Source organism: Siniperca chuatsi, linkage group LG13, assembly GCF_020085105.1.
Source record: "Siniperca chuatsi isolate FFG_IHB_CAS linkage group LG13, ASM2008510v1, whole genome shotgun sequence".
NCBI classification, from domain to species: Eukaryota; Metazoa; Chordata; class Actinopteri; order Centrarchiformes; family Sinipercidae; genus Siniperca; species Siniperca chuatsi.
Window position 1 is genome coordinate 20,590,131 of NC_058054.1, and position 26,767 is coordinate 20,616,897.

Here is a 26,767-nt window from a genome sequence, read left to right on the forward strand (position 1 = left end):
ATAAAATAATAATCCAAAAACAGAACAGAGGCATGTGCTGTTTCAGGCTTTCAGTTTTATTCTCCCATCATCAGTATTATAATATTGATCCATCAACTATTTACTGAAAAAACTAGAGAACACATCCTGAAAAGATCTCTTTCAAAAATTAAGAAGAATCTAATCAAATATGTCAAGTTCATAACAATATGGGTTTCCAAGAATACTTCATACTTTATATTCACTTAAGATCCTACAGCCAAAGTATTCAAAAGTGCTGTTGTATATACTGTAACTTCCCATGTCCAGGCTGTAATGCTGATTACAAAGTGACTGAAAAACTGAATGCTGCTTTATTTCCAGATTAAGGGAGATGGTATTTATTAGCTTTTGTAACACCTCTGCCTGATGATAGCTTAGTGATGGGTTTGCTTTTTTAGGTTTTAGGTGGAACTAATAACATTAAAGATGGCTCAGGTCCATTGAAGTGTCATAGTAAGCCACGCCAGTGAGCCAGCATGCACAATACCAGAACCCTGAAACTGTCAAAACTGGAATACTGCTATAGTCAGTGTTATTAATCACACCTGTACATTTCCTGCAATGACAAATTCTGATCTCTGCAATGAAAAAGGTCTATCAGAGCTTTAATAAAAGCAGCTGCACCAAAAAGGTTGATTCAAGGGTGGATTACCACCCAGGGGCCTGTGACTGTAACGCCTCTGCATTAACTAACCAAAAGCGAGGCCTCTGGTGGTTACAGGTGCTTGAGCACAGGGATGAATATCAAAAATATAAGATGAGTAGGTACATAGTTCACTAGAATGTGAGAGATAAAGGATTGTACCAATGTAAAATAAGTAGCAAATGTTTTCGTCTACCAGATGCTATAGAGAACAAGCTAATTTTACAACGTAACAACTGTTTAAAGCGACACAGGCTGACTGAAAAGACCCGACTGTCTCATGTTCAAAATACCATTTTCATTAAAACTGTCAGCTTGACTTTTGTATAGCAGTGTGCACACAGGAAGGATACATTTATAATACAAACTATATTTTTGATTTTGGTTATGCTTAGCCCCACCAGCCACACCCAGCCGGTAATGACTATTTCAAGCTCAACTCTATTCCGTGACACAGTTCAATTTGATAGCAAGTGTACCGGTTAATGCAACTGTCTCTTCTTGGAATCACTGATTTATGTTCATGATAGTGGGCACACACTCCACTATGTTGCTATGTAGAGAGCCATCACTTCAGTTTGTTGTAGGACAAATATATCCAGTGATCCATTAGGCAACACTTTGCTAAATCCATGGCAATAAAATCCTGCAGTTCAGACATAAAAGAGCAATTCTTTCTCTTTAACATTTACGAAAATGTAGTTAATCAGTGATCATCACAATGGCCTAGATTCCCACACATATCCCAAATGGCCAGATTGACATCCGTTGTTAAAAGCACACGATGGTTATCAAAGATAATACACACCATTTACACAGGAATCACCTGAGGAAGACTTGGGAAAGTGTGTGACATCACTGGATATGCTACATAAAAGGGTTGATCGGGACAGACGTTTTCTGAGAAGAACCAACATGAGATCCTTACCCCTGCTTGTGATGCTGCTGTGCATGTTGTGTGTAGCACAGGTTCAGACACAGGATAGCACAAACACACTGAGGCTGTGTGGCCGGGCGTTTCTGCGGGCAGTGGTGTACACCTGTGGAGGATCCAGGTGGAGAAGACTGATGGGAGAAGAGGAGACTTTGCAAAACAGTGAGTAGACATAGAGTCACATGAACTCATCTTTGTAGCTTTGGGGTTAATTTCACAACTATATTCATAACCAATAGCAGCCTTGACTTCTGATAAACAATGGCTGATATCTCTTGGCAGGTAGCAGGGAGCCAAAACTGAAGATGACAGATGTGCCAGCGATAGACCGTCATTGGCGGGACCAAAACCAGGCAATAATATCAGTGTGCTGTCAACTCGGCTGTCGAAGGAGTGACCTCTCCATGCTCTGCTAGAGGGGAACATCCCAAGAGGGTCATCATCAATCTGCCACAGTGATTCATTAGTTTAAAACATAATCTTCAGAACTTAGGATAATGTGATTTCATTTTCCATGCTTGCAAAAATAAAAGAAACACCAGGATTTTTGGTTACAAATTCTTGTTTTATCATTTTATACATGGCAAAATATACAACATAGATGAAGAACTCTTCAACAGCAGCAATCCTGAGAAATGCATGACTAAAGTGAGTCCTGTGTTCTTATTAGAGTCCATTCAATGTCTACATGATTCACTCAAAGTAAACAGCGTAGACAGTTGCCACGCCAAACAGAGAGCTGTTCTTGAAGGAGTAAGAGGCGAAAGTGTCATTAGATGCATCCCACAGACAGCGGCTGCTGATTTGCATGCTCTGCCCAGTGAGCTGGCCGATGTGGACCAGGACGACAATCTTATACCGGGGAATCATGAGGTCTTTCACACGGGCTCTTATCACCTGGGAGGAGCAATCCAAAGAATGAAACTGATAGAACAGAAATTCCAAGGTATTCAAAAGGTGTTGCATGAATGCACTTTTCAGTTTTATTTACCTCACATATTGTTTTTGTCATTTTTTGAGACCACTCTACTTCATATGTCTCCTCTTGGAGGTAGCTGGTAAGTACATCTTTCAGTATGTCTGTGACAGCAGGAACAGGGAAGCGTTTGTATGGTCCTGTGGTCCAAAAAACAAAGACAACAATACCATGGCAAATAAGTTTCATATGCAATTGCTTTGGTTAGTGAAAAATAGTGCGATGCATTCATTTGAACTTGGAAAGCAAAGCGCATCAATCGAAAAGCTAAGATGGATTAAAATCAATTAATATTGCATGAAATTATCTGCTGCTTTGACATGTTTCTGGTCTTGTTCAGCTTCCATCCCTCAAGAACCAGTAGCATGTACTAAGCTTTTGTAGTTTGAGGCTAAACTTTTACCTAAAAATTGTCATTATTTAAATCAGTGCCTTGGTGAACTGAAGTTCTGACATTCATTAAATCAAAATAAATAAAATGGAATCATTACCCAAACATTTTCTAAATCTTTTAAATAATCTAAATCAAATCACTGTTGTATTAAACTGTTACAGTACAACTGTAGTTGGTGATGATGCTGTGGTGCATCATGTTTGCCATACAGGTGTTTGTTATCTCACCCATCTGATAGGTGTTCTCCATTGTTATGGCCATCCGAGCATTGTCATCATGGTGTCCAAGTTCCTCTATACACGACGCAGTACTTATAGAGCTGAAAGATATTAACAGATTGAAGATTGTCAGGAAGAGGGCCATGGTACTGTATGTACACAATGAAGAACTTCTCAACCAAACATACTGCATTGGGAATGCTTTCTGAATATCAGCCATAACCTAGGCCAGTTAGGTATGATTAATACAGATGACTGACAAAGAATGACAAGACTGACGAAAGATGGATATCGGCCCATATTATTTGCATAGTGTAGGCTACTCACTCCTTAGGTCTGCCAGTTGTTTCTTTGCCTCTGACTCCATGGCTTCCCTCTGAGAGCGCCTTGCCTGTCCTCTTCTCTCTTCTTTGAGATTTGTCTTTAAGTAGATCAGACATGACAGCTTCCCCTTCCTTTAGCTTGCCTTTAAAGGCTGTTAACCTAAATATATTGACGTTAGCTCAATTAATATCTAGTAAACATATACACTAGAATACAGTAGCTAACTCCAACATTATATTGCGTATCAAACACATATTGTCGATAATGGAAACTCACTCAGAAAGCGTTTGAAATGAAAATATATGAATGCGGAGTCGTAACGTTAAAACTATTCAAACATTGCTATGCTAGCTTTCCTGGGTAGGTTAACATACAATAGTTAGCTAAGTTATCTGTTAGCTGTCAGGAGTTGGCTCGTTTGTAAACCCATGGTTATTTTGGTTAACTATGGATAACAATATAGTTTTACAGATTATCTCGTGTCAAATAGGTCATACAGAAACATCACTGAGGGAAATTTAACACATTTTTACCGATTTCAGGACCTCTATGACAGAGCAGAACAAAGTAGCCCCGTAGAGCTTGGTGTTGTCATGGCAACCATGAGCCAGCAGTCAGTGGGAGGGGTTTCCACGTACAGGGCTTCCTGCTGACTACACTGCTCCAACCGCCCATAATAGTCTATGGACCAAGTGAATTAATATATGATAGCAGCTTTTCATATTTATTGGACATTTTGTTATTTTCCCCTATCAGCGCCTTTGCATAATGTGAACCTAAGGCAAAGAAAACATTTATAAAGATTATTCATTGTAATAAAAGCAATGTGTTTGAACCTGCACACACATGTTGTTGTTTTGAAATGAAAAAATGCTGTTAAAGTATGTAGGCTACATATAAAATTGGCAAGTGACAAATGTGAGTTTGCACTCAAATCAGTATTTACATTTCTATATTATTTGAAGGTATTTTTGTTACCACAAACATGTTCAATGATACATTCTAGTTTCAACTTTTAACATAAAATAGAAGAAACATTGAATTTCAGGTATAAGTTATGGTGATGGGGGTGGAGAGCATTGTCATACATGTTGGTCCAAAACCTTCCATATGTGTGGAACTGGGTTTAGATCTGGTGACTGTAAAGGCTGTAGCATTTTATTCACGTCAATTTCATACTCACCAAACCATTCAGTGAGCCCTGAAGCGTCTGCATTTGATATGCTTCTCCACATTAATTCAGGTTTTTCCTTTTCCTTTAATTTGTCCCCGTCTGTATACTGTAACCAATGCAGCCTGAATACACACACAGTTGTCCTGTACCTTGGACTGTCCATTTGCACTGTGTACTGTGTTATTCATTTACTGCACTGGTTAATTAAAAAGATAAACCCAGAGGATGAAATGAAGACAAACGAATCCTTGTTAAAGAGCATTGGTTTTATTTTCCACAGGTTACTTCAGAAACAGATAATTATGTACAAAATCTGGGATGTCGGACAAATGCACATCAATCATTATCTTACTGTGGCTGTTTCCAGAGAAACCTTAGAAATACTAGCTATACCTGTATGTTATTGCTATGGATATAAAGGCACCATTACCCCAGAATTGTTTCCCCATACTTCTAGAATAATAATATAAACAACAATTCATCTGTGTAAAATACTATGTTTTGTGAGAAATTTGGGAAATGCACATTATATTCTCATTTTCCTGTGAATAAAATGTACCAATTTTAGATTCCGTTTCAAAATGGGTACAGCTTCACTTAGTACAGCTACCTTTTAACAGTATGATTATTATTATTAAAGGGATATTTAATTTAGTCAATTACCACTGTTCACTACATACAGGAAGAGTACAAGTTGGGAATGCCACACAAATGTGCTGTTAGAATTTATGGGGCCATTACTTATTGTGTGAATTTTATCATTTCCATTTCTTTTGGAAATACGTCTCACTGAATAGTTATTTACAAGTGAATAATTATTAAAGGAGAGGTACAGAAAATATGATCACATGAAGTGGACGTAACATTGCCTTTAAAAACATATTTTTCCCTCTGACACGGTTCTTTGACAAACATTAGGAATGTCATGAGATGCAGCTTTGACTGGATTCGTTTTTCAACAGTGTAAGTTAATTATTTTGCACAGATGAACATCAGGAGTTGTGGTAATCTAAGCAACAAACAGTAAAAAGCCATGGGCACAACATTCACTTTTACACAATGCCACAATGCAAAGGAATATTTTTCTTTAGTACTACCATACTACTGTATATTATATATATATATATATATATATATATATATATATATATATATATATATATATATATATATATATATATATATATCCAGTAGTATATAGTACAAATTCTGCCTATTTCTTTAACCTGGTGTGTGCTGATGTTTTAGATTGTAATATGGATGACCACTCCATCAAGCATTGAGCTTGCTCTGTTTTCCTGTTTTCTCCCACAAGTTAGTTTCCATCAAAATGTTGCACAAATTTTAATGTATATTTGAAATGTTGGCAAACTGAGATTAGACTGGTGACCACAGAGCAATCTATCAAGAGCTGAGCGTGAGATATGTTTCACCTACAGAGGATAAACCTTTTTGATTTTTCTAAATACATGGCCGTACCTCTGGCGCAACTCTCAGGTCAAACTTTACTCTTTTTTTTGTTGTTGTTTTTTTTGCCTAGTGTTATCCAAGAATAGCAATGTTTTTTTCTCCGTGTTTCATCCTTCCAATGTTTTTTGTGTGTAATGATCAGTACATCCTCACATGGCTGCCAGCCTGGCTATAGACTTTCAGTTTGATTGTATGTGTGGAGGAAGCATCATTTATGTTTATCTTACAAACCCAAAGTAATGCTTTATTACGTAATGAAATAGTTATGGTATACCTGCTCTGTGGTGTCGCAAACAAGAAACAATATGTTTGTGCTCTTTGTTTTATGTAAGGAAATATAATATTAATACAAAAGTTATCAATATAAGGTTTATTTCCCCTTGTCTGCTGTCAGCATCACTGTCCAATATTGTAGTTATACAAATGGACTATTAAGTGCAGGCCTGCAGACTAAATCAACTCTAATATTTATCTGTCACAGGTGTAGGTTATTTTGGTCTAGAAAACATTCATAGGCTTCATCTTTTACACTGACTGTTGGAGCATTGAAATATATTTAAAGAAATTAGCTATAAGAAATATCATCTGCATATGTTAATGTTGCTATTTTTCTAATCTTAATAAGCTACTTACTCAGTTGACTGAAACACAAACAACCACTGCTCTCCAGTTTGTCCTGTGGTCAGCCGTCCCTCTGATCTGGTCAGGTGGGAACATTTTTTTCTTGTCAAGGAAACCCTGGATGTACTGCAGAAATGTTGAGTCTCAGTAAAATAAATGAATAAATAAATACAAATTATTTAAAGTACAGTAGAATGAGAGATTTATCATCTGTGAATGATCAAATAATTAAGACTTACATAAGACATACATGTTGGCATTAATTATTATCATACCTCTGTCTGCTCTCCAGCTTGTCCTGTCGGTCAGATGTCAGCATTCTTCTTTGTCATCAAGGAAACCTTGGATGCACTGCAGGAACGCTTGGTCAGAGTGGTACCTTTACAGCAGGCGCTAATGCAGTACACAAAATGGATTGGATTACAAGAAGAGGGACTTTTCACCTCTTTACTTAAAGGTGTAATACACCCCCTTTTACAGTGACATTGTTATGAAAAGATAGTAAAACACACTTATTTTTTATTACAGATCAATAAAACATGCACTGATTACAATCAGTTAATAAACGCAAAACAACAGATCGGGACTGAAGTCACATAACAGCACAACACCATAATTGACTTGACAGTGAAGTGACCAGTAACCGCATTAACAAAAACTCATTGTCATTTATGCGTTTAGCCTGCGAGACACAAAGGCTCATACTTACCTTTTTGTCCACAGTGAACGGCAGCAGCTCAGGTGGTAATGTACAGTAGAGAAATAGAAATAATGGTTAAATAAACTGGAGTTATTGTATAAGTGATATCATATGTATCTGCTGTCCTTATATTATATCCTGTTCTGTTTTCATCCACAGTGAACGGCAGCAGCTCAGGTGGTGGAGTAAGATGAGAGAAAAATAAATAATGGTTGGTAAGATGAATAATCTCTGAATGAATTATAAAATAATTTATACAAATAAAGATAACCTTGAATTACTGAATTAGTGATAATATATAGCTAAACAGGAGTAGCACATGCAGTAGATCATTTTGACTTCAAGTTAGAAGCTCTTACTCACCTTTTTTGTCCACAGTGAACAGCAGCAGCTCAGGTGTCGGAATAAGATAGTATGATAAAGAATGGTTAGTAAGACAATCTTTGAATTAGTGAAAAAGTATGGATAATTATACTATATGGAAAAACTGATTTACAATAACGCATTTCTTTCTTTGTCTATATGTTATAACCTATTCTAAGTCACTTTGTTAACATGTCAGAAGCTCAGACTCACCTTTTCGTCCACAGTGAACAGCAGCAGCTCAGGTTGTGGCGTAAGAGAGGGAACAGTAAATGATGGTTAGTAAGAGAGGCAAACAATTTTTGAATGACTAAATATGTGATATTATATGAATACACAGGTGTGGAATACAGTACATAGCTAGTTTACACAATAGCATTTCGTTATATTATAGCCTATTCTAGGTCAGAAGCTTGTCCTTACCTTCTCCGTCCACAGTGAACAGGTGATGGAGTAAGATAAAAGTTGGTGGGTTGCTTTCCAGGTTCTCCTTGCTGCATGAACTCCTTTAAACTCCAAACTGCTCCTCTCTCCACAAGACCAAGCTGAAAGGTTCCTGTCCTGCCAGACGTGAAGGCTCCATGCACGAGGTGTCGACAGCCCTGCCAGACGCGAAGGCTACCTGGGGCATCGCCGGCCCTGCCAGACGCAAAGGACGGCCCTCAGGATGAAAGAAAGGTCGATCCAGCCACCGTGCCAAAATTCAGGAGGTAGTACAAAAAAGCCCAGTGCAAGACGCTACCTGGGAAGTTGACAGCCCTGCCAGACGCAAAGGCTACCTGGGGCTTCGGTTGCCCAGCCAGACGCAAAGGCCAGCCCTCAGGGTTAAAAAGGGTCAATCCATCAACCCTGCCAACATGAAGAAATGATAGACACAGGTCCCAGTGCAAGACGCTACCTGGGGTGTCACCAGCCCTGCCAGACGCAAAGGCTACCTGGGATGTCACCAGCCCTGCCAGACGCAAAGGCTACCTGGGGTGTCACCAGCCCTGCCAGACGCAAAGGCTACCTGGGGTGTCACCAGCCCTGCCAGACGCAAAGGCTACCTGGGGTGTCACCAGCCCTGCCAGACGCAAAGGCTAAGGTGATGAAGGGCAAATATGGACTCAATGATTGCTCTGATGTTTCCAGGAGGATTGTCAGCCCATCCGTTGTAGAGTCAATCTGAGTCGCCCTCATCAGACCACCTCTGCCTCTTAGCAGCAGCCTCCTCCCCGTCGCTCTCTTCCCTGCGTCTCCTTGTGGAAGAGCTGAGGCCAGAAGTTGAGCAAGGTACAGAGTCCTCCTCAAAAGAATCGTCCGGGGAGAGTGGCCCAATGTTCTCAACAACATCAAATTGAGGGATCTCAATCCTGTCCTCATCGTCTATTTCCAAGACATCAATCTCAGAGTCCTCATCCTCTGTTTCAGAGAAATCCAACTCAGAGTCCTCGACTTCTTCAGGTTGCTCGTGCCGGTACCTGGCTATCAGCTCCTCAAGAGCATCATGAGGTTCAGCGTGAGGAACAGGGGCAGGAAAAGCAGGAGCAGCATGAGGAAAAGCATGAGGATAAGCGAAAGGAAAAGCAGGAGCAGCATGAGGAAAAGCATGAGGATACGCGAAAGGAAAAGCAGGAGCAGCATGAGGAAAAGCATTAGGATAAGCATAAGGACAAGCATGAGGAAAAACAGGAACAGCATGAGGAGCAGCAGGAGGAAAAGCAGGATCCTCATGAGGAACAGCACAAGGAGGCGCAGGACGGAAAGGAGGAGCAGCATGAGGAACAACAGGAGGAGCAGCAGGAGGAAAAGCAGGCTCATCATAAGGAGCAGCAGGAGGAAAAGCAGGCTCATCATGAGGAGCAGCAGGAGGAAAAGCAGGCTCATCATGAGGAGCAGCAGGAGGAAAAGCAGGCTCATCATGAGGAGCAGCAGGAGGGAAAGCAGGCTCATCATGAGGAGCAGCAGGAGGGAAAGCAGGCTCATCATGAGGAGCAGCAGGAGGAAAAGCAGGCTCATCATGAGGAGCAGCAGGAGGAAAAGCAGGCTCATCATGAGGAGCAGCAGGAGGGAAAGCAGGCTCATCATGAGGAGCAGCAGGAGGGAAAGCAGGCTCATCATGAGGAGCAGCAGGAGGGAAAGCATGAGCATAAGGATAAGCGTAATGAACTGGATGCGGAACAGCAACAGGAACAGCAACAGGAACAGCATGGGGAACCGCAACAGGAACAGCATAGGGAACCGCAATAGGAACAGCATAGGGAACAGCATAGGGAACAGCATAGGGAACAGCAGGACCTTGTTGTTGCCACTCCATCCCATAGTGTGGTGGTGGGAACTGCTGGAGTGGAGGAGAGGGAGGTCTGGCATTTTCTTCAGCATTATGATTTAAGTCTCTATTACGTCCATGAGGCTCAACCTCAGCCTCCTGAAGCCCATCCACATCATCCAGCCCAACAACGTCAATCTCTTCTTCCTCTTCCTGGTCATCAGGGGGGACTGGGTCATCAGAAGGCCTTTCAGCATCCGGGCATTCATTACCCAAAGGCAAAAAGGAGCCACCTGAAGAAGAAGAAAAGTATAAAAAAGTCACATTCTGCACTTCCATAAAACAGGAGGCTTAAAGGCCTACTTAATCATTTTTGGCCAAGTAAATTTCTGGTAAGTACTTAGAAAATGACTACTACTAGGCCCAGTGTTGTGCATGAACGCGCTCAAAGAGCGCAATTCATTGAACATGCTCATGTTTTTGGTGAACGGTGAACTGAACGTATCCATTTGCAACAAATGAACGTGAACACAGTGCGTGAGCGTTGTTCACTCTCGCGGGAATGAACGACTTTCACGCACTGTTTTACGACACCCGCATGCTGTTGTTTTTTGTCACAGATTTTTGAAACGACACATCGAGCTGAAGCATCCGACCAGTCTTGGGAAATATCTGCGAGTGAATGATGATCACAAGAAATCATTAACAAATGGTAAGACGAGCCAACAGCTGCAAAGTTCCTCCATCCAAATCAAACTGACAGCATTTTGTTAAGTAAAAAAAACTAATGAAATGAATGTGAACTAGTTAATTTTAATCTGTGTGAACTGAACTTTGAGCTAGCTCAAAGTGTGAACTTGCACAACACTGACTAGGCCTACTACTAGAAAAGCCACCAACAAACACAATGCCACTACCACCTTTAAAAGTGATGTCAAATATTGTGCAGTTCTGCAACCGTTATTTGAAATATTACGACAGGATGAGTGATTTGATGCTGCATTCATGCTAGCTAATCGTTAGCTCCATATGTGCTCTCATGTAATCATCAGTTTATATTTAAAAGTTTTGCTTTGCAAGTTGTTGTGGCATATTTGACTTTACACCATTCTGACTTGTGGAAACAGTAATGAGGGACTGTCAGTGTAGAACTTAGGAGAAAAGTATTTGTTTTGGTCTGGTTCAAAAAGCAACTATGTCAGGATTTATTAGGAAATTTAAAATAAGAGCAAATTGTGGAAATGCTATTTCCATGTGAAGCCACAGCCATGGTCCAAAATGATCTTTAAAAAAAGGCAGTGTGCACATCATCACCAGTCACGTGCTTTTACGCACAGCTCTGTCAACTTTATTCTGGACCTGGATTCAGATTCCAGCACCCAGAGCCATGCTTTGAAGCCTCACTTAGACGAAAATACAAGAACCCAAAGAACTGGACCCCCACAATGACCGCGAGGACGCCGTGAAATGTGATCATTACGTCCCATAGGTAATCAAATGTCTCTTGTGTACAGGCACTGTACAACACGTTTCTCTTTGCCACAATAACATGTAGTCAGAAAAAATTATATCAAAATGCATTTCAATTATATTAAAAATGCAAATGAAAAATAGAAAGGAAATCATCGTGCCCTGGTGGGAACAGGTGGTTCTGACGCTATTCAGTGAGGTAGAGAGATGATGTGAACTGTGCGTTTCTGACAGGATGTCACTGCCTCCAGGATTCCCTATAGTTTGCGATCTGTGTAAAACACTGATATGTGGCCAAAAAGTTTGACATGCACACAACTGCGTGCGCCATTACGCACGCTAAACCTAAATCATGCGCAATTAACAACAGGGCATTTCCAAAATAACCAACAAAAAACCTACGCTTCTTAGCACGGCAAACTAGTTGCTTATATTCATTTTACTCTCCCAATTTATGAGTTGCAAGTCATGCGGCGTGGAGGAGACGGTGGCATCTCGGACGCAGGACGCGCGCAGTCACTGCATGACAAACCACTCATCTCTTCCCTTCATATAAAAATACCACACGAACAAAGCACATTTCTATGTTATGACAAAGCTAACATGTCAATTACAAGCTTTAAGTGATGACTGAACACAACAGCTTTTAGTCGTGATATCCAATGACTATCAGATACTTTAGTTCACTTGATCTCCTTCATTCAGACTCATAACAATATTGATCTGCTGGTGCATTTTGAGGAACATCGGAAAATGAGTTCACATATGTGACAAACTAAGGACCCGATGCTCCGACAACGTCTCCGGATACATTTTAAGCTAAACTTCAACAATCACACCAGCAAACTCAACTATCCGCACAGAGGAATGGGCCCTGGTTTATTTACGCCTGCACGTTCTGATGTTCTGACGCTTGCTCCTAAAAGTTCCATCGTCTCCATGGTGCACAAGAAAAACACGTTTTGGCATTATTCTAAAAATGGCCCAGTCGCCATATTTTTTCCTAAATTTTCGACGACAAATTTGGACAATTTGATGCCCTTAAACAAAAATATCAGTTTTTTCAAATCACTACACACTTCTTAAAATGTTCTTCGCCTGTCCCGCGAAATTTAGTACATTCTAACCATATAACAATCATTTTATACCGAGAAAACGTAGTGTATCACCAAAAACTGAGGTTTCCTAACAGGGCAACTAAAATTCTATAATTCTTTATCTTTATATTTAACAATTTACCATTTTGAAATACACATTTTGCACTGAAACCCCCTTCCTTTCCTTCCTTTCAGGAAGATTAATAAACATAACATAAGCATAACATTGAAAGATGTCTCACCTGCAAGGTAAATGATCCAGCGTCTGACTCTGGTCAGCAGGTGCTCCTCCACAGGGGCTCCTCCATTAAAAGCCATTTTTCAGCAGGCAGGTTTTGCTGTAGTTTTCTTCAAGGTTCGTCTTCAGCTCAGTTATCCAACAGTTTGTTTTCCAGTCGGTCAGATATCCAAGATTTCAACTTTCCAGCAGACAGGTTTGCATCAGGTCAACTTGTGTCAAGTCCAAGTGCAAATGACCAATTAACGACCTGCTGCTCTAACGTCACCACGGTCAAACGTCACCATTCTGTGTCCATGACTTGACGCACGTGTATGCGTGTGCGTGAGATAGATTATATACAGTAAACGGATGATATGTGTCAATTGTCGGACTTGTGTGTGTGTGTGTGTGTGCGTGTGTGTGTGTGTACAGTAGGTGTATAAGTGATGCGTATGATCCTTCATTGGCTCAATACACTGACAGACGCTCCTGCAGCACCTGATCACTATAATGGTGAACACACATGTCACCATGTCATATGTCACCTACGAAAGTAATTTGCAAATGCTTTGAAAGCATAGGTCTCATTTTCACCCAAATGAGTGCAAACCAAATGACTGCTGCAGGCAAGAGTTTGGAAAAATCATGTTGTGCAGCAGGCACTGGTATCCCCTCCCAATACATGTTTAAAAATATATATTTTTAAAAGGTGAGTCGTGCCATGTGAACAGAGAATGTGGCTACAAGACAGGCACAATTCTCTTACCTGGTTATATGGCCTTTTGTTGTCTAAAATGATGCCTCGTTAACAGGGCATCAGACAGCCTTTCTCTAACCTCATTTGTGTTTTCTACATTGTTGTCCAGTGTGTATTGTTGTAGAAACCTGGTGTAACTTTGTACTGCTTCTGTTCTCAACATCCCTTTTTGTCCTAGCCATATTTGAACAAAAAAACCACTGACCTGCCCACCATTGTGCTTTTATAGTGCACATGGAAGTGATGCTGCTGTTGTTTTTGTGTAGCAGCGTTGTTCACTGGGTAATTTTCCAAAAGGGCATAAATGTCACTTCAATAGAATAGTTGCAGTGTTGTTTTTGACCTATTGCTTAACAAGTTATACGTTTACAGTGAAAAAGAGCTCCGCTTTTGAAGTGAATATATGGCAAGCCAGATGGGTCAAAACATGTCAATACTTTTACATTTCTCACACCTGTTTGATAATCATCATTAAAACCATTTATTATTTTCAGTACATATATTATATATGATACTGTAGCCAGAAGCGGCAGTTCCGGGATTTTGTTATGATTGGACAAACAATGCCTGATTTATAGTCTGATTGTTATGCCACGCCCAGCCTTTTTGCATTTGTAGCGCCCCCTAGTGGCTTTTTTGTAGAGCAGATTGAGATGGACTTGTGAGAGAAATTTCAAGTCATTTGGACTTAGGTGTGAGGCGTGTGGCCCGTTCAAAATAGCATTTTTGGGCCTTAATTACAGCGCCACCAGGTGGCCGATTGGGCTCTTAATTCTGTGGAAGCACTTGCACATCATTTCCAGTTACTTTTTTTTTAAACGCCACAAACATAAAAGGCTTGAACCCCTAATTATACTTGTGAACCTTTATTACAAAAGGGTGTTTAAGTGTGTGATAAGCCAATATTTAGACATTACTAACCTATGTCACCTGTTAAGTAAAAATAATAATTACATTGTATTTGGTTACCTTAGGTACTGGCTAATATCATGAATCAGGCTATGTAGTCAGCTGGATTCACAAAATTGTCACCTTTTGTTACTCAAAGGCAATCGTTAGCCAACATTCAACAGCAGCAGTAGAAGGCCATGTAGAGTCTTTGCAGTGTCAAATATCAGTGAATCAACAGAAAATTCACTCAGTGGTCAGAAATTCTATACTGTGACATTGTTTCTCTCCTACTTTTTTAATGTGCATTTATTATAGAAATTATGACTCCTTTGATGTGTATGATAATATGTATAAGAACTGTGCAGAAAAGCGTGATCTATGAAAGCGGAATGGTTCTGATTAGTTATTATCAAATGTTTGTTTTGTGACAAATGCATTAAGAGAGACAGGACCCATCTGACCTTCTGCAGCTGATGCACCTTACAGAGCAGGCCTCTCTCCTGAGGACGATCACATGCATGGCTCTTATTCCACTGGTAGTGCATTACAGTGTTACAGCCGATGCTTTGTAATGAATCAGAAGAGCTGGCTCGCATCGGCTGAGTGCCGGTTCCCAGTTTTTTTCCTTTCGCTGCTTGGCTCAGTGCTCAGCCTGAGCAGTGGAGTGGAGTCCACTGCAAGTTAGGATTAGGGTTACAGAATAAATGCACAAAATTAGGCAATTATAAGGATTCTCATAAAAACACTGCACATGAAAGGGTTTTCAACAGACAAAGCATTAATTTTTGCAAAGTTATGGTAAAATAAAGGCCTACAAAAAATCCTAAATTAAGAGCCGTTCAGGAGTCGAAAGAGCCGGCTCTTCTTTGGGAGCTGAGCCAAAAGAGCTGGCTCTCTGAAAAGAGCCGAACTTCCCATCACTAGTATTAGCACCTTGGTCACGCCAATCACATGCTAATCAGGTACTTAACAGTGATGAGGGAGGTGCAGCCAGAAAACAATAGGCCTGATTACTGATTACTGGGCCATCATGGAAACTATTAGGTCAGTTTCAGGTGAATCTAGCTAGAGTAATCAACAGATACTCAGGTAGACTCCTTCCTGAGGGCAGGGCTTATGTAACACAGAGTAGCTTAAATTTCTGAGTTCCCGGTCCATTTTTTCACATTTGAGAATGACTTCCGGATGGGAGCCAATTCAATTCAGTAAGTCGTCCCACTGTACTATAAGTTAAATAAATGTTTTTGCACCATTTACATTAAAGTTTGTTCATGGGATGTATCTTTCCTAACTGTAATTCTCAACACATCTTGGTTTTCCCTCTCAGGACTACGAGTACTTTGGCACAATGCTGGACACCCGGGAGAAACTGAACGCGGCCACGGCCAGCCAGGTTCCTCAGCTGACTGAAACAGTGAGCCGGTTCGCAGGTCACATAGCGCTGAGGCTGGTCCATGATCATCTGCTGCGGATGGACCTGATGAAGTACGACCGCATCATACTTACTCAAGTGGCTCAGATCAACGGGAAAGTCGAGGCTGTTCAGAGGGTGAGTGTCCAGTTGTTTTACGGAATGGACTGTAATGTGAATTTGTATTTTTTTTAAATGAGTAAAGCTTAAATGCCCATGTCCTATGTCAAAGTTATGGCTACAAAACTGTGTAAGTTCTGGGCTGGTGATAGTGAATAATAAGGTAATAATGCGCGCAAGTTCATCCTTTGAAATAATAATTTGATAAAAACACAAATCTTAATCCAAGGTCTATTAGTTTTTAACCACATCTGATAGTTTTCATCTGCTATCATCACTATCACATTTCGTTTTACTGATACATTATTCATAACTCCATCTGCAGATGAAGAACGTGAGATGTGGTTGAAAGCTCCTGAAAAAGCTACTAAGTGGACCTAAATTGAGATTATTCTTGACCTTGGAAACAGCCATTGAGAAACAATCTCACCACAAGGGGTACTGAGCAGCCGATCTGGAGCTTTCGATCATACCACATGATCTTCATCAGCATGGAGTTGGCCCAGTTGTCATGGAATTGTAGATGTTCACATTTCCTTTTTTATGGAGCACTTCCAAGGTTAGGAATGAACTTAGAACCTCAGCTTTTAACCCAACATGGACGTGCATGTGCTCAGAAGAAAACTGACTAAATGGACCTGGTTTCCTCAGCTAGCCAAATAATATTTTGTCCCCATAACCTCTCCTCTCCGATGGCCCACGTAACCCCATTGAGGATTTGTGGAACTTAGGAATAAAGTGATGAAGAATAATGAAATATTCTTAGATAAACAATGGAAATCAGGTTGAGTGATTCACTTTTACAGGAACCGATACCCCCAAAGTATACTTCAAATTTATATGCTTATATCTTTCAACAAATGAGAGGGAGATACATGTCTCATATTTCCTCTTCTTTATTACCAAGTAAAACAGGTATTACATTATATTGATTTTTTTTTATATATTTACTTTCAAAATCTTTGGATGGGAAATTTACATGAAATGTTTGCATATTCTGTGTCTAATGCAGTGAAAGGAATACAGCCAAAAAGTTGTAGAAAAAAATAAACCTACAGAAACCCGCCCATATTGGAGGACTATCTCTAGGAAAATAAGGCAAAGAAAAACATAAGCATTATTAACAGAACCAAAAGAAATGTTTCTTTTCTTTTTGTAAGAACTAAATAAACTTTTACAACCAGGCCCAAACTGTGAGTCATCACATTAAAACATTCTATAAAATGCGATGTTCACAGCATCAATGTGTACAGGTGACATGAAGCCATGAATTGTTTTATTAATGAAATTTAATTTGTGTTTTGTGTGCAAGTCAAACACAGGAGAATGTCAAACACCTATATCAGATGCATGGAATGGAAATATCAATGAATACATGCCAAAGTTATTGACAATGGGTTTCTGAAGGTGCAACAACAGCAAAACAGAGATTGGAGGTTTAAGTGAAGGCAAAAAAGTCTTCTCTCAAAGCACAATTTTACAATAACACACGTATCATGACCTTATTGAAATGCATAAATTGGTATTGCATTGATAAGATTAGTGATGGACAAATGCAGATTTCAGGCGGCACCGTTTGGAGTTATTCAGTAACACTTTCTTTTGTACAAGAAACCCACATGTAAAACAATAGATGAAGAGTGGTGGTGTCGTTACATAGAACCTAATGCATTATGAGCACTGACATCAATAAACCAAGAGACAATCACAGACACATCCATATGCCCGGAGAAATATTTGAAACATAGCTTTTTATCTACACTATTTACACTTACATTTTTAAATATTGCTATTAGAAAATGATAAAACGTTTATTCAACATGGTGGAAAAGGAAGAAAATAAAACAGGGACATGAATAGTGCCATCTTCTTGATAGACATTTCTTTTCATTACTCTGTGATGTCCCCGATAATACTCGTCAAGACCTCTATCAAAGATCATGGTCAAAGGAATTGGCCAGGTTTTTAAGCAGCATCAAAGGCAACTCCTACAATCGTCAGCCCAGGTCCCCTTTACATTTCTCCTGAAACTCAAAGCTCCTTTTCACCACCGTATGGCACTCACAGCTGGCTCTGTATGCTTCATACATCTTAAGGCCCTTTCAAACATAATTTCTGTAACACTAACAGAATAAATTAACCAAACTGTTCCAGTGAAAGTAGCAGCTTCTGTTAGTATCGCCTTTTTATTACAAAATTTGACCATTCTCACACCACCACAAATACCACTAAAGTCCTGTGATGTGGGAAATGTGATGTATCTCAGCATTGCATGTGCCTGTAGAGGTAATGTAATGATTTTGTTCTGATGTAACTGATTTGCTGACAGTTTCAACTCTCTGTTCACATAACCCGTTAACGGCAAAATGCCATCAAAGTAGTGGTGAAGGCTGTGTGTGTAATAGTATAGTATTACATACAGTATGTGCTTCAATCCTGATCGCGGGATGGGACATTTTGAGCACAAAAAAAAAAATTGTTTGCAAGCACATAAATATTTTATAGAGAAATTATAATCAATCAAGCATAATTTAATTTGAGCAAACAAAAATCTATTCTGTGCTTAATCAATTTATTTGTTTGCTATAATCCACATAAGCGCACAATAATAAACCTATCTGGTGAGTAGGTGGTAGTAGAATGGTAAGCATGTACATCACAGCCAAACACAAAGTATAAACACTTAATACAAGTTTGCTTACATACCTGGTTCTATGAACCTTTTTGAAATTCTGTTGAAACTTAGTCTGTATTTGATTAGCTTGCAGACTAGCTGTCTTGGTAGGTAGCTAGCTAACGTCTGTCAGATATGCAGTAGCTAACTAAGCTAGTTGGCTAACTTGATAATAGTCAGCTACACAGCCAAGGCATTATAATCATTAACATAGTCACACACAAAAAGTGAATTTAAACCTGCAATTACTGACTTTTTGGCCACTAGGGGGCAGTGGAAATCACCTGTGAACACAACACTGACATTTTATCACCATTTAAGTGGGAATGTAGCAAACAATTGCCCATTAACACGGATTAACACATTCAGCTGACACGCAGTAACATTATTTTGGAGTTGTGTCCTGTCCATCTGATGAATGTAAGTCCAATATTTCTCTCCTTTTTTAGTCTTTACCATCACCTGAGGGAAAAATCTGGCTGTTTAGCTGCTAAATGTTCCACAATGTTCACCAGCTAGTTGCTAACTATGATATCTGCTGTTTGGTGCTAGGCGGGTTGCGTACAGTGTGTTTATCAGAGCTTTTTTGCTAATAAACAGCTGCCTGCAGATAACAAAAACTATGGTCTATGAGCGATGAGGGCAGTGAGAGTCAACCACAACAGTTAGGGTGCGGGCTGGAAAACCAAAACAATGAGCTAAATGACGCTGTTCGGGTGATAATTCTCTGTGGGTTTGTCCCTACGAGCAACTTCTTTCACACAAAAGTAATTATATGATCCATTGTTAATATAAAAAATATTGATAATATCCACTTTAAACTTAAATTAATTGCGAACCAAAATACATTTTTTTCTAATAAAATTAAAGTATTTTTTGCATGATGATAATTTCTCTACAAAATCTAATTCATGTGCTTGCAAACAAAGTTTTACTGTGCTCAAAATTTCCCATCATGCGATCCGGTTTGTGGCACAAATATAATTCCATATAAAAAGCACCTTCAGATTAAGAGTGGTGATGTTAGTCCAGCGCTGCGGGTCATTTTGAAATGTGAACTGACCAGTCACCTTTAATCACAATACTGATAGAACAGGGTGTGACATTTCAAAGGCTGTCTTCACAGAATCCTAAATTCTGTTAGACAACGATAAAGATCGGTCACACATGGTGGAAAAAAAATCTGATTTGAGGTGGCAGTGTAAATCAGATATTACCATGTAACCTATAACTTATAGGAATAAAACTGCAAAGCAACCCTATACTACACGTTTTTTTTTTACATTTTCCATTCTTTTCCACCTTGTTTAAGATTGTTTTAATATTATATAATCTATTCACATTATCTTTTACAGTGCATTTGCAATGACAACCAGTTAGACAAAAGAAACTGCAATGAATAAGGCTGGATCACTGTATGAATCCACAATTATGTTAACAAGAACAAAGAATCAGAGTTTCCCTATATTTTATTCCATGTAAGCCCAAAACTGTTCCAAGTGCACAAAACTAATGATTTGTATTTACTTGCATAAACTCAGCAGCAGTCAGTCTACTGAATATGATGAAATCAAATATCATCTGTGTGTGTGTTATGTGTTCTGTTAAATCTCAACCATTGATTCTAATGGTTGCTAAAGATAAAGTTTCAAATGGACTAATTATGGGATGGATCCGTAGTCTTCACAGTCAAAAGCCATTGATTCTTTTGGTTCCGTTCACAAGCAGGTCCACTAATTATCTGCCAAATATTTCCCTGTGAAGCAAAACGAAACATGTCAGAGAGCGGAGAAGATCGGCCTTGAGCGTCTGTGAGCATTTAGATGACTAAACCAAAGAGTAATTTGTCTCAAAATGAAGACAAGTCAGCCACTATGAGCTCACACACATGTCTGATACTGAAACTGACCTGAAGCAAATCTCTTCTTGATCAGTGATAGCCGGTAGCCAGTCCCAACCAGCTGGATGTCGCATCCTGACAGAGTGCTCCCCTCACTGGTGAACTGGACTGTCAGCTGTGAGGGTCTACAGGGACCTTCTGTCATCTGGAACCGGCCCAGAAGAGCCCCTACTCCTGGAGGACACAGATACAGTATTGATAGTTTTGTTTTCTTTGTGTGTGTGAGTTTCTGTTACAGTAAGAAACTTTGTGTAGTGAAATGATCCGTTTTATGATCAGATTTAGTTTTAAAGAATAAAAATTATAAATCATTCCATCCACTGATCACTAAAATCATTAACGCAGGATGTTGACTGAAGAATGACGACAACCAGGAATCATTAATGCTGCATTCAGGCATGAAACTTGACCAAATGAGTGAAAAAAGACTGTCAATACCAATAAACTTCTAGCCTCAAGGCAAAAACTTGCATACTGTATCTGAGATTACGGCTTTAAAGTCCAGTGACGTAAGAGAGAACATAATGAGACTGACGATTATGTAAGAACATGACAAAAATGAACACTTACCTCCATTTTCAGATCTGTGAGAGAGGCTGGGGATTTTCCACTGTATTGTCTGCTGCTCTGAATTCCTTTATGAGAAAATAATTCCACATTACAGAGGATACGTTGCTGTCTGATATGCATTAAGCCACAGGAAATAAATTAGGCCTAAGTCCATGTCCAAGCTAATACAGAAAAACTTGAATTCATTCATTTGAAGCTCAAAAACAATATAAAAATGCTCATATCTCTATTACTGGGCATGCACTGACCATTTAGCCAGCAGCTTTATACAAATTCCACCATATAAATACAGACTATGACAAAATAAGCAGCTCCTGCAAGTACATAGATGGTAAATAGTGCATCAGCATGAGATAATGAAACTTACAACATAGCATCTAAACATCCCATTATTTTGGTGGAAGGGTAGGGAATGGTGCTAGGTTGGCCTTATAGTGCGCTCACACCAGAAGCTTCATGAGCGCCGCTGGGCGCTCTGGATGCTTGCTGCCAGCCCTCGCCAGGGGGCAGGAAACTCTGGGAAACCGGCGACCGCAACAATCAGTTTCTCCGCCATTGTCAGTACGGAACAAATATTTGCTAGGAACTTCAGTACATAGGGAGACGTTTACAGGAGGAAGATGATCTGCAATTGGTTGCTGCTTCAGTGTTTCGCTGCTAATTTGCATAAAGTTAAGCTCCGCTCAGCTTCAACTCATCGCTCTGGTCGCTGGCATCGCGCCACTCGCTGCTGCCACGGCGTCAGGCGCCTCTCGTCGCCAGCTCCCATTGAAAATGAATGACTGCCGGTCACTTTTGTAGCTCATAAAGCTTCTGGTGTGAGCACACAGTTAGCCCCTCTACATGAGCCCCTAGAACGGGTCCTGAATGCAAGGAATCCTTACCAGGTGGCAGGGGGGATCATGGCCTGGACTTTGGCCATGCCTCCATCCACAGGAACCAGGAAGTGGATGTTGTGTAGTGGCATGGGGGCGCCCATGGCCTCGGTGTTGTATTTGTAGTCTATTCTAAGGTCTGTGTTGGTGGCATCGCCTCGCCAACTCAATGCCAGGTTCAGAGGAGTGGACTGGATCCCCGCTGCTGACACCTGAGACACAAAGAAACACAAACCAGTGAGATGGATAGATTCTGTAGTTAGATCGACACATAGTAGATACACAGACAAATAGATATTTGATACCTGATATTTGATCATGTCCACATTGTAGTATGTAGCCTGAGGCTTCTGTTCAGCCACTTTTTTCAGATGGCTCATCAAGTTTGGCATATTCACCCAGAACTCCTTGGTGTCTACACTGTCTGTTGTGGAATCACTGAGGGATGAGAGGTACATATACGTTACTCCATGAACTTTGTGAGCACCATAATTAGATACAATTGTGTGCGTGTTTTCCTGTAATGTTATTCTTACCAGCACAGCAGCTGTGGATTGGGGAGGACCTGCTCCAGTCGGCTGTAGTTGCTGATGCTAAAGGTGAGGACGGGTTGAGTTGGATGGCTGGAAAAATGCCTGGTTATGCCCGCAGGGAAGGAGAGCACCATCTCCCCTGTGATCTTCACAGCACATCTGGGACAGAGGGAGACAAGAGGCAGATCTCAGAGATCATGCTGAACAAAAACATAGACTCCCAGCATGCCTTTAGTATCAAAACTGAAGTCGATTTGTAGCTGCCAGGAATGTATTCACTTTATTAGTCTATAAAAGAGACTCACAAGTTCTTCATCTTGCTACACATAACAAAATCTCTGTGTTCCATCATTTGTGAATTTCATCAGTGCATCAATCCATAATCCATACTGGTCATTGCATCTGTAAGGGTCACACTGTCCAAAACAGGGAAATGTGGGCCTACTTGCTGGGGTCTGCGCCTTTGAAGTAGGCGTTGATGGTTTCTGTAAAGGCAGCTGCCACTGGCAGAGTGTCCTGGGGTCCCATGGTGAGTGGACTGGGTCCTCTGGAGCCTCCTGTTGAAAACACACACATATAAAACACCTTTAAAATCTACACTTAGACTGTGTCTATTCTCTTGTGTCATTCCTTATGTGCTCAAATGTTCAGCTATGGGTTATACGCAGAGGATAGGGGAGTATAAACAAACAAAAGCAAACAGACAAAATCAAAACTCAACAATCCATCTAGAAACCAGATTCTAGGTGAGTAAGCAGGACACGCGATGGGATGGGCAGCAATATTCTGGCTAACTGAACATGAGCGTGGACAGGACTGCAGCGAAAGGAGGGCAGGTGCGTTCAGTCCATGCACTAGTGGGACTACAGTAGCGTTCTGGCTCGACTCACCTTCAAAAGCTAAATAAAACCTGCCATGGTCAAACCATACCAGAGGCTGTGAGGCCTCTGAGTGAGCGGAGACATGAGGAGGAGAGAATCATGGAGAGGGACAAGACTGTGAGGCAAGGCCACAATGATGAGCGACAGACAACATGGACACAGACTGAGATGTGAGGCTAAAGAAAAATAAGACGACCAAGAGGACTTGCTGGTAGTGTACCTGCGGTGGACATGTTAAGGTCCCTTCCTAAGGTTGGAGTGGAAGCTGCACTCTGCAAGGTAATGGAGGAGATGGAGGAAGAGCTCTCTGCCCGGGCCAGGGGGGCGAGAGGTGGGGGGCTGCCTGAAACCGGCGGACTGAAGGGCCGAGACTGGAGACAGTACACAACAACACGCACTTTGATTACAGTGAAAACAAAACACAATAACAAAAGGAAGACAAATGTCTTTCTTTCATCAAGGAACATACAGAATTAATCATCAATTTCAGTCATAAAAGGAGAGGAAGGCAAACGGAGACAGAGTCAGAGAAATGAAAGGCGGTTCACATGTACCAAGTCTGTGATTGGTTTCCCTGGGGGCAGCTTTGGTCGCGAGGACGGTCGAGGAGGAGGAGGCGGAGGGACTGGACTGCCTCGAGACTGAGGCGTGGCAGGACGAGCTGGAGACGAGGGGCCTGCAGCACATACCAGTGTCTGTGGTTAGCACTGCCTTCAGATCACAGTGAGAGAGATTTTCATTCAGCATCATCTCCAACATTTCTACTCATGCCACTGTTCACAGAGCGAGTACTGTATGCCGACACCCTCACGGGAATGTACTTTAGACAGTAACTTGTGACCAAAATTAAATTTGTATTCACTTCTATCAGCTCAGCAAAGCTCTGTTTGTCCGTCTGAAGAGCGGTTATAGTTTGTGATATTTTACCATATTTCACTTCTATTATGAATTAAAAAACTTCACCTCTTACTTCTAACTCTTTTCAGGAGCAAAAAGAAATGGGAGCAGCTGTCTTTCTGGTTCTGAGGTGCCATAAAAGCACTGCTTAGCTTTTTTGAGTTGTTGTGGGTCTGATTCATCTAAAAAGATGAAACATGCCCACTTGAAAACTTCATTGACATGACCGCACTCACACACCTGACCCTGTGCTGTAACATAGGTGGTCACTAAATGCTGCTGCTGAAGGTTCTGTAATTTAATAAAGGTCTGACATGTGATGTCCACTATCTAAAATCACTGAACTGGAGCTTCTTTGTCAGTGCTCACCAAGAGAAACAGCAACATCATGTTCTGTATATTATAAAAGGGGACCTTAAATTGGAAATGAAATTTTGCATCTGTCCCTATATTAAAGTTACTGGAGGGGCATAAAAGAAGTATGTAATCTCACATGATTACACCAAGGAAATATTGCTGAGAATTAAGAATACAGAGGCTGTTAGTTTACAATCATTCCACTAGATGTCAGTAAGAAACCCATTTACTTCAAATTAGCACATGATACATACTTTTTCTCTATTAAGAACTGAAATTGGTTGAGTTAGTTTGGATTTATGTTCAGACTGTTGTGTCTAAAGACAAGTGTCTTAGTGAAAATGTAGGAGGGACCAGTAGTTGAACTCTTTCTAGAAGAAGTCAACTAGACGACCAATATTAGCCTGTGTGGCTCTAACTAAGAAAGTAATAATGAAAGTTTCCCTTTAAATGGAAGGAAAATATAATTTTGTAATGTAATAAATTGTTTGCATAGTTACATGGATTAGCAACTCTAACTTCAAAAGATGTGTTACAATTTGTACTGATGATGTGGTTTCATAATGAACGTAGTCAAGTGATCAAATTATTTCCATTCTTACAAGTTCCATTAATAGTAGTTAGCATTTTTACTACATTATCAGTTAATTAAGTGTTACCTCACTTATGAAATCAATATTTCTGGTTTGGTTTGGTTTTTAATATAATGTTGTTTTATTAGTCAAAGTAACAGGGCTATATTATATTAGAATTTAACTTGACATTTTGTCACTGTATCAGCTGCTACAAGCTTGTAAAACTGCTCTGAAGAAAGCTTCCTATATTATAAATGAGTCAGCAAGTCAAAATAATACTTCTTTCCTTTGTTGGTTCTACCATCATAAAAATATATTAGTGTTTTTATTTACTAAAAAAACTAACAGCAAATATAAAAAGCGAGTGCTGTTCATGAGATGGTGGTGAGGGTTCTGTGGCTGGTTCAGATTACATTCTAACACCCAACAAAACGTAAACGCAAAGAGGCAAGAGGACCTGCATTTCAAGCATCTCTGTGTGATGTTTCAGTGGCACTGAAGGCAGAGTCAGTCTCACTTTTTCAAACAAACCAAGCTAAAGGACACTCCAAAGTTTAAACACGCTTCTCCAATCATACTTTGTGTGGAGGCAGCATAATTGGCTATACATTTAGAAAGAGACCAGAGTACTCACTGCTGCCTGAGTAGGGCCCCGGGGAAGACATAATAGACCTATAGGTGGTTGGAGGGAGAGGAGGTGGCGTACCCCTGAAGCTCAATGTCAGCTCTCTGGGTGAACCCACAAAGTCTGGGATATCATCTCTTAGGTATACTCCCTCTGGAGTCCTCTTTCCCCCCATACCCCCCAGGACCAGGGGAGATGTGACTCCTGCCCGAGGAGACCTCCGCTCTGCTGGAAGAGGAGGCACGGGGCTGATGGGGGCGGGGGACGAAGAGTACTCTGCAAACTGCAGCACCTCCTCATCGATCGCCTCCTCGTCGAGGCATAGAGGAGGCGAATTACAGGGGGAGAAGTTGGGAGGCAGGGGAGGGGCTGGTTCATCCGGGGGAGGAGGTCCGAGCACGATGGAGGGGGGTGAGTCTGGGGGCGTGAAAGGAGGAGGAGACCCGGGAGAAAACGGTGGTGGCGAAGGTGGGGGCTCGTTTGGCGGCGGTCCTGGAGAGAGGCAGGGGGTGGAGGGGGTGGACGAGGGCGTGTCTGGGGGAGGAGAATCCGGTGGCGGAGGGGGAGCGGGTTCATCGGGCGGCGGGGGTCTGTCGTCAGTGAAAGTAACCCATCTGGGAGACGCTGTGTCCTCAGTGGTGCGGGGGCTGTCAATGCTGAACACGTCGTCCAGGTCAGGGGCAGGGGAGCCTCGGTAAGAGGCGGGGGACAGGACGTTCAGGTAGATGGGGGCAGAGCTGCGAGCTGCCCTTCCATTGGGTAGGTCAACTGCAAAGAATTAGAGGTAGCATTGAGATTAAAGCTCACATGGGATTTAACTGTATGATT

The 26,767-nt window shown here is 40.9% G+C and overlaps 3 protein-coding genes and 1 long non-coding RNA gene across 5 annotated transcripts in view; 2 read left to right on the top strand and 2 right to left on the bottom strand.

Annotated features, from left to right (window-relative positions):
* The first annotated feature begins 81 nt into the window (after positions 1-81).
* LOC122887528 (relaxin-3-like) lies at positions 82-2,142 on the top strand. The gene is made up of 2 exons (XM_044220834.1): positions 82-1,760; positions 1,881-2,142. The coding sequence occupies exons 1-2, from the start codon at positions 1,529-1,531 to the stop codon at positions 2,012-2,014; spliced, it is 366 nt and encodes a 121-aa protein (XP_044076769.1). The 5' UTR covers positions 82-1,528; the 3' UTR covers positions 2,015-2,142.
* dynlt5 (dynein light chain Tctex-type family member 5) lies at positions 2,143-8,717 on the bottom strand. 2 transcript variants are annotated; one of them, XM_044220832.1, is made up of 9 exons: positions 7,485-8,717; positions 7,051-7,168; positions 6,788-6,901; positions 4,694-4,880; positions 4,044-4,191; positions 3,514-3,669; positions 3,196-3,287; positions 2,590-2,714; positions 2,143-2,495 (listed from the first exon to the last, which is right to left on the bottom strand). In XM_044220832.1, the coding sequence occupies exons 6-9, from the start codon at positions 3,624-3,626 to the stop codon at positions 2,292-2,294; spliced, it is 534 nt and encodes a 177-aa protein (XP_044076767.1). In that variant the 5' UTR covers positions 3,627-3,669; positions 4,044-4,191; positions 4,694-4,880; positions 6,788-6,901; positions 7,051-7,168; positions 7,485-8,717; the 3' UTR covers positions 2,143-2,291. The 2 variants fall into 2 exon arrangements, with proteins under 2 accessions (XP_044076767.1, XP_044076768.1); XM_044220833.1 differs by having other exon boundaries at positions 6,788-6,918.
* Positions 8,718-15,693: 6,976 nt separating this feature from the next.
* Positions 15,694-20,798, top strand: LOC122887537. Its single transcript, XR_006380565.1, has 3 exons — positions 15,694-15,726; positions 15,849-16,070; positions 20,661-20,798. It is a non-coding gene; the product is annotated as an uncharacterized LOC122887537 (long non-coding RNA).
* The window catches only part of LOC122887529 (SH3-containing GRB2-like protein 3-interacting protein 1), a 43,491-nt gene continuing 33,656 nt past the window's right edge, over positions 16,933-26,767 (bottom strand). Inside the window, exons 17-26 of the mRNA XM_044220835.1 lie at positions 25,949-26,707; positions 24,040-24,161; positions 23,706-23,856; positions 23,050-23,161; positions 22,608-22,763; positions 22,377-22,509; positions 22,081-22,283; positions 21,197-21,261; positions 20,636-20,800; positions 16,933-20,482 (exon numbers count right to left, since the gene is read on the bottom strand). Of these exons, the coding sequence (XP_044076770.1) occupies positions 20,460-20,482; positions 20,636-20,800; positions 21,197-21,261; positions 22,081-22,283; positions 22,377-22,509; positions 22,608-22,763; positions 23,050-23,161; positions 23,706-23,856; positions 24,040-24,161; positions 25,949-26,707 (1,889 nt within the window). The 3' untranslated portion in view covers positions 16,933-20,459. The remainder of the gene's footprint in view (positions 20,483-20,635; positions 20,801-21,196; positions 21,262-22,080; positions 22,284-22,376; positions 22,510-22,607; positions 22,764-23,049; positions 23,162-23,705; positions 23,857-24,039; positions 24,162-25,948; positions 26,708-26,767) is intronic.

Bases quoted from the DNA above. Each gene is read 5' to 3' on its own strand.
- LOC122887528 (XM_044220834.1), top strand. From the start codon at position 1,529: ATGCTACATAAAAGGGTTGATCGGGACAGACGTTTTCTGAGAAGAACC. The intron at 1,761-1,880 runs GTGAGTAGACAT...ATCTCTTGGCAG, and splicing joins AGAGGAGACTTTGCAAAACA to GTAGCAGGGAGCCAAAACTG.
- dynlt5 (XM_044220832.1), bottom strand. From the start codon at position 3,626: ATGTCTGATCTACTTAAAGACAAATCTCAAAGAAGAGAGAAGAGGACA. The intron at 3,288-3,513 runs GTGAGTAGCCTA...AATATCTTTCAG, and splicing joins ACAACTGGCAGACCTAAGGA to CTCTATAAGTACTGCGTCGT. The intron at 2,715-3,195 runs GTGAGATAACAA...TTTGGACCACAG, and splicing joins GGAGAACACCTATCAGATGG to GACCATACAAACGCTTCCCT.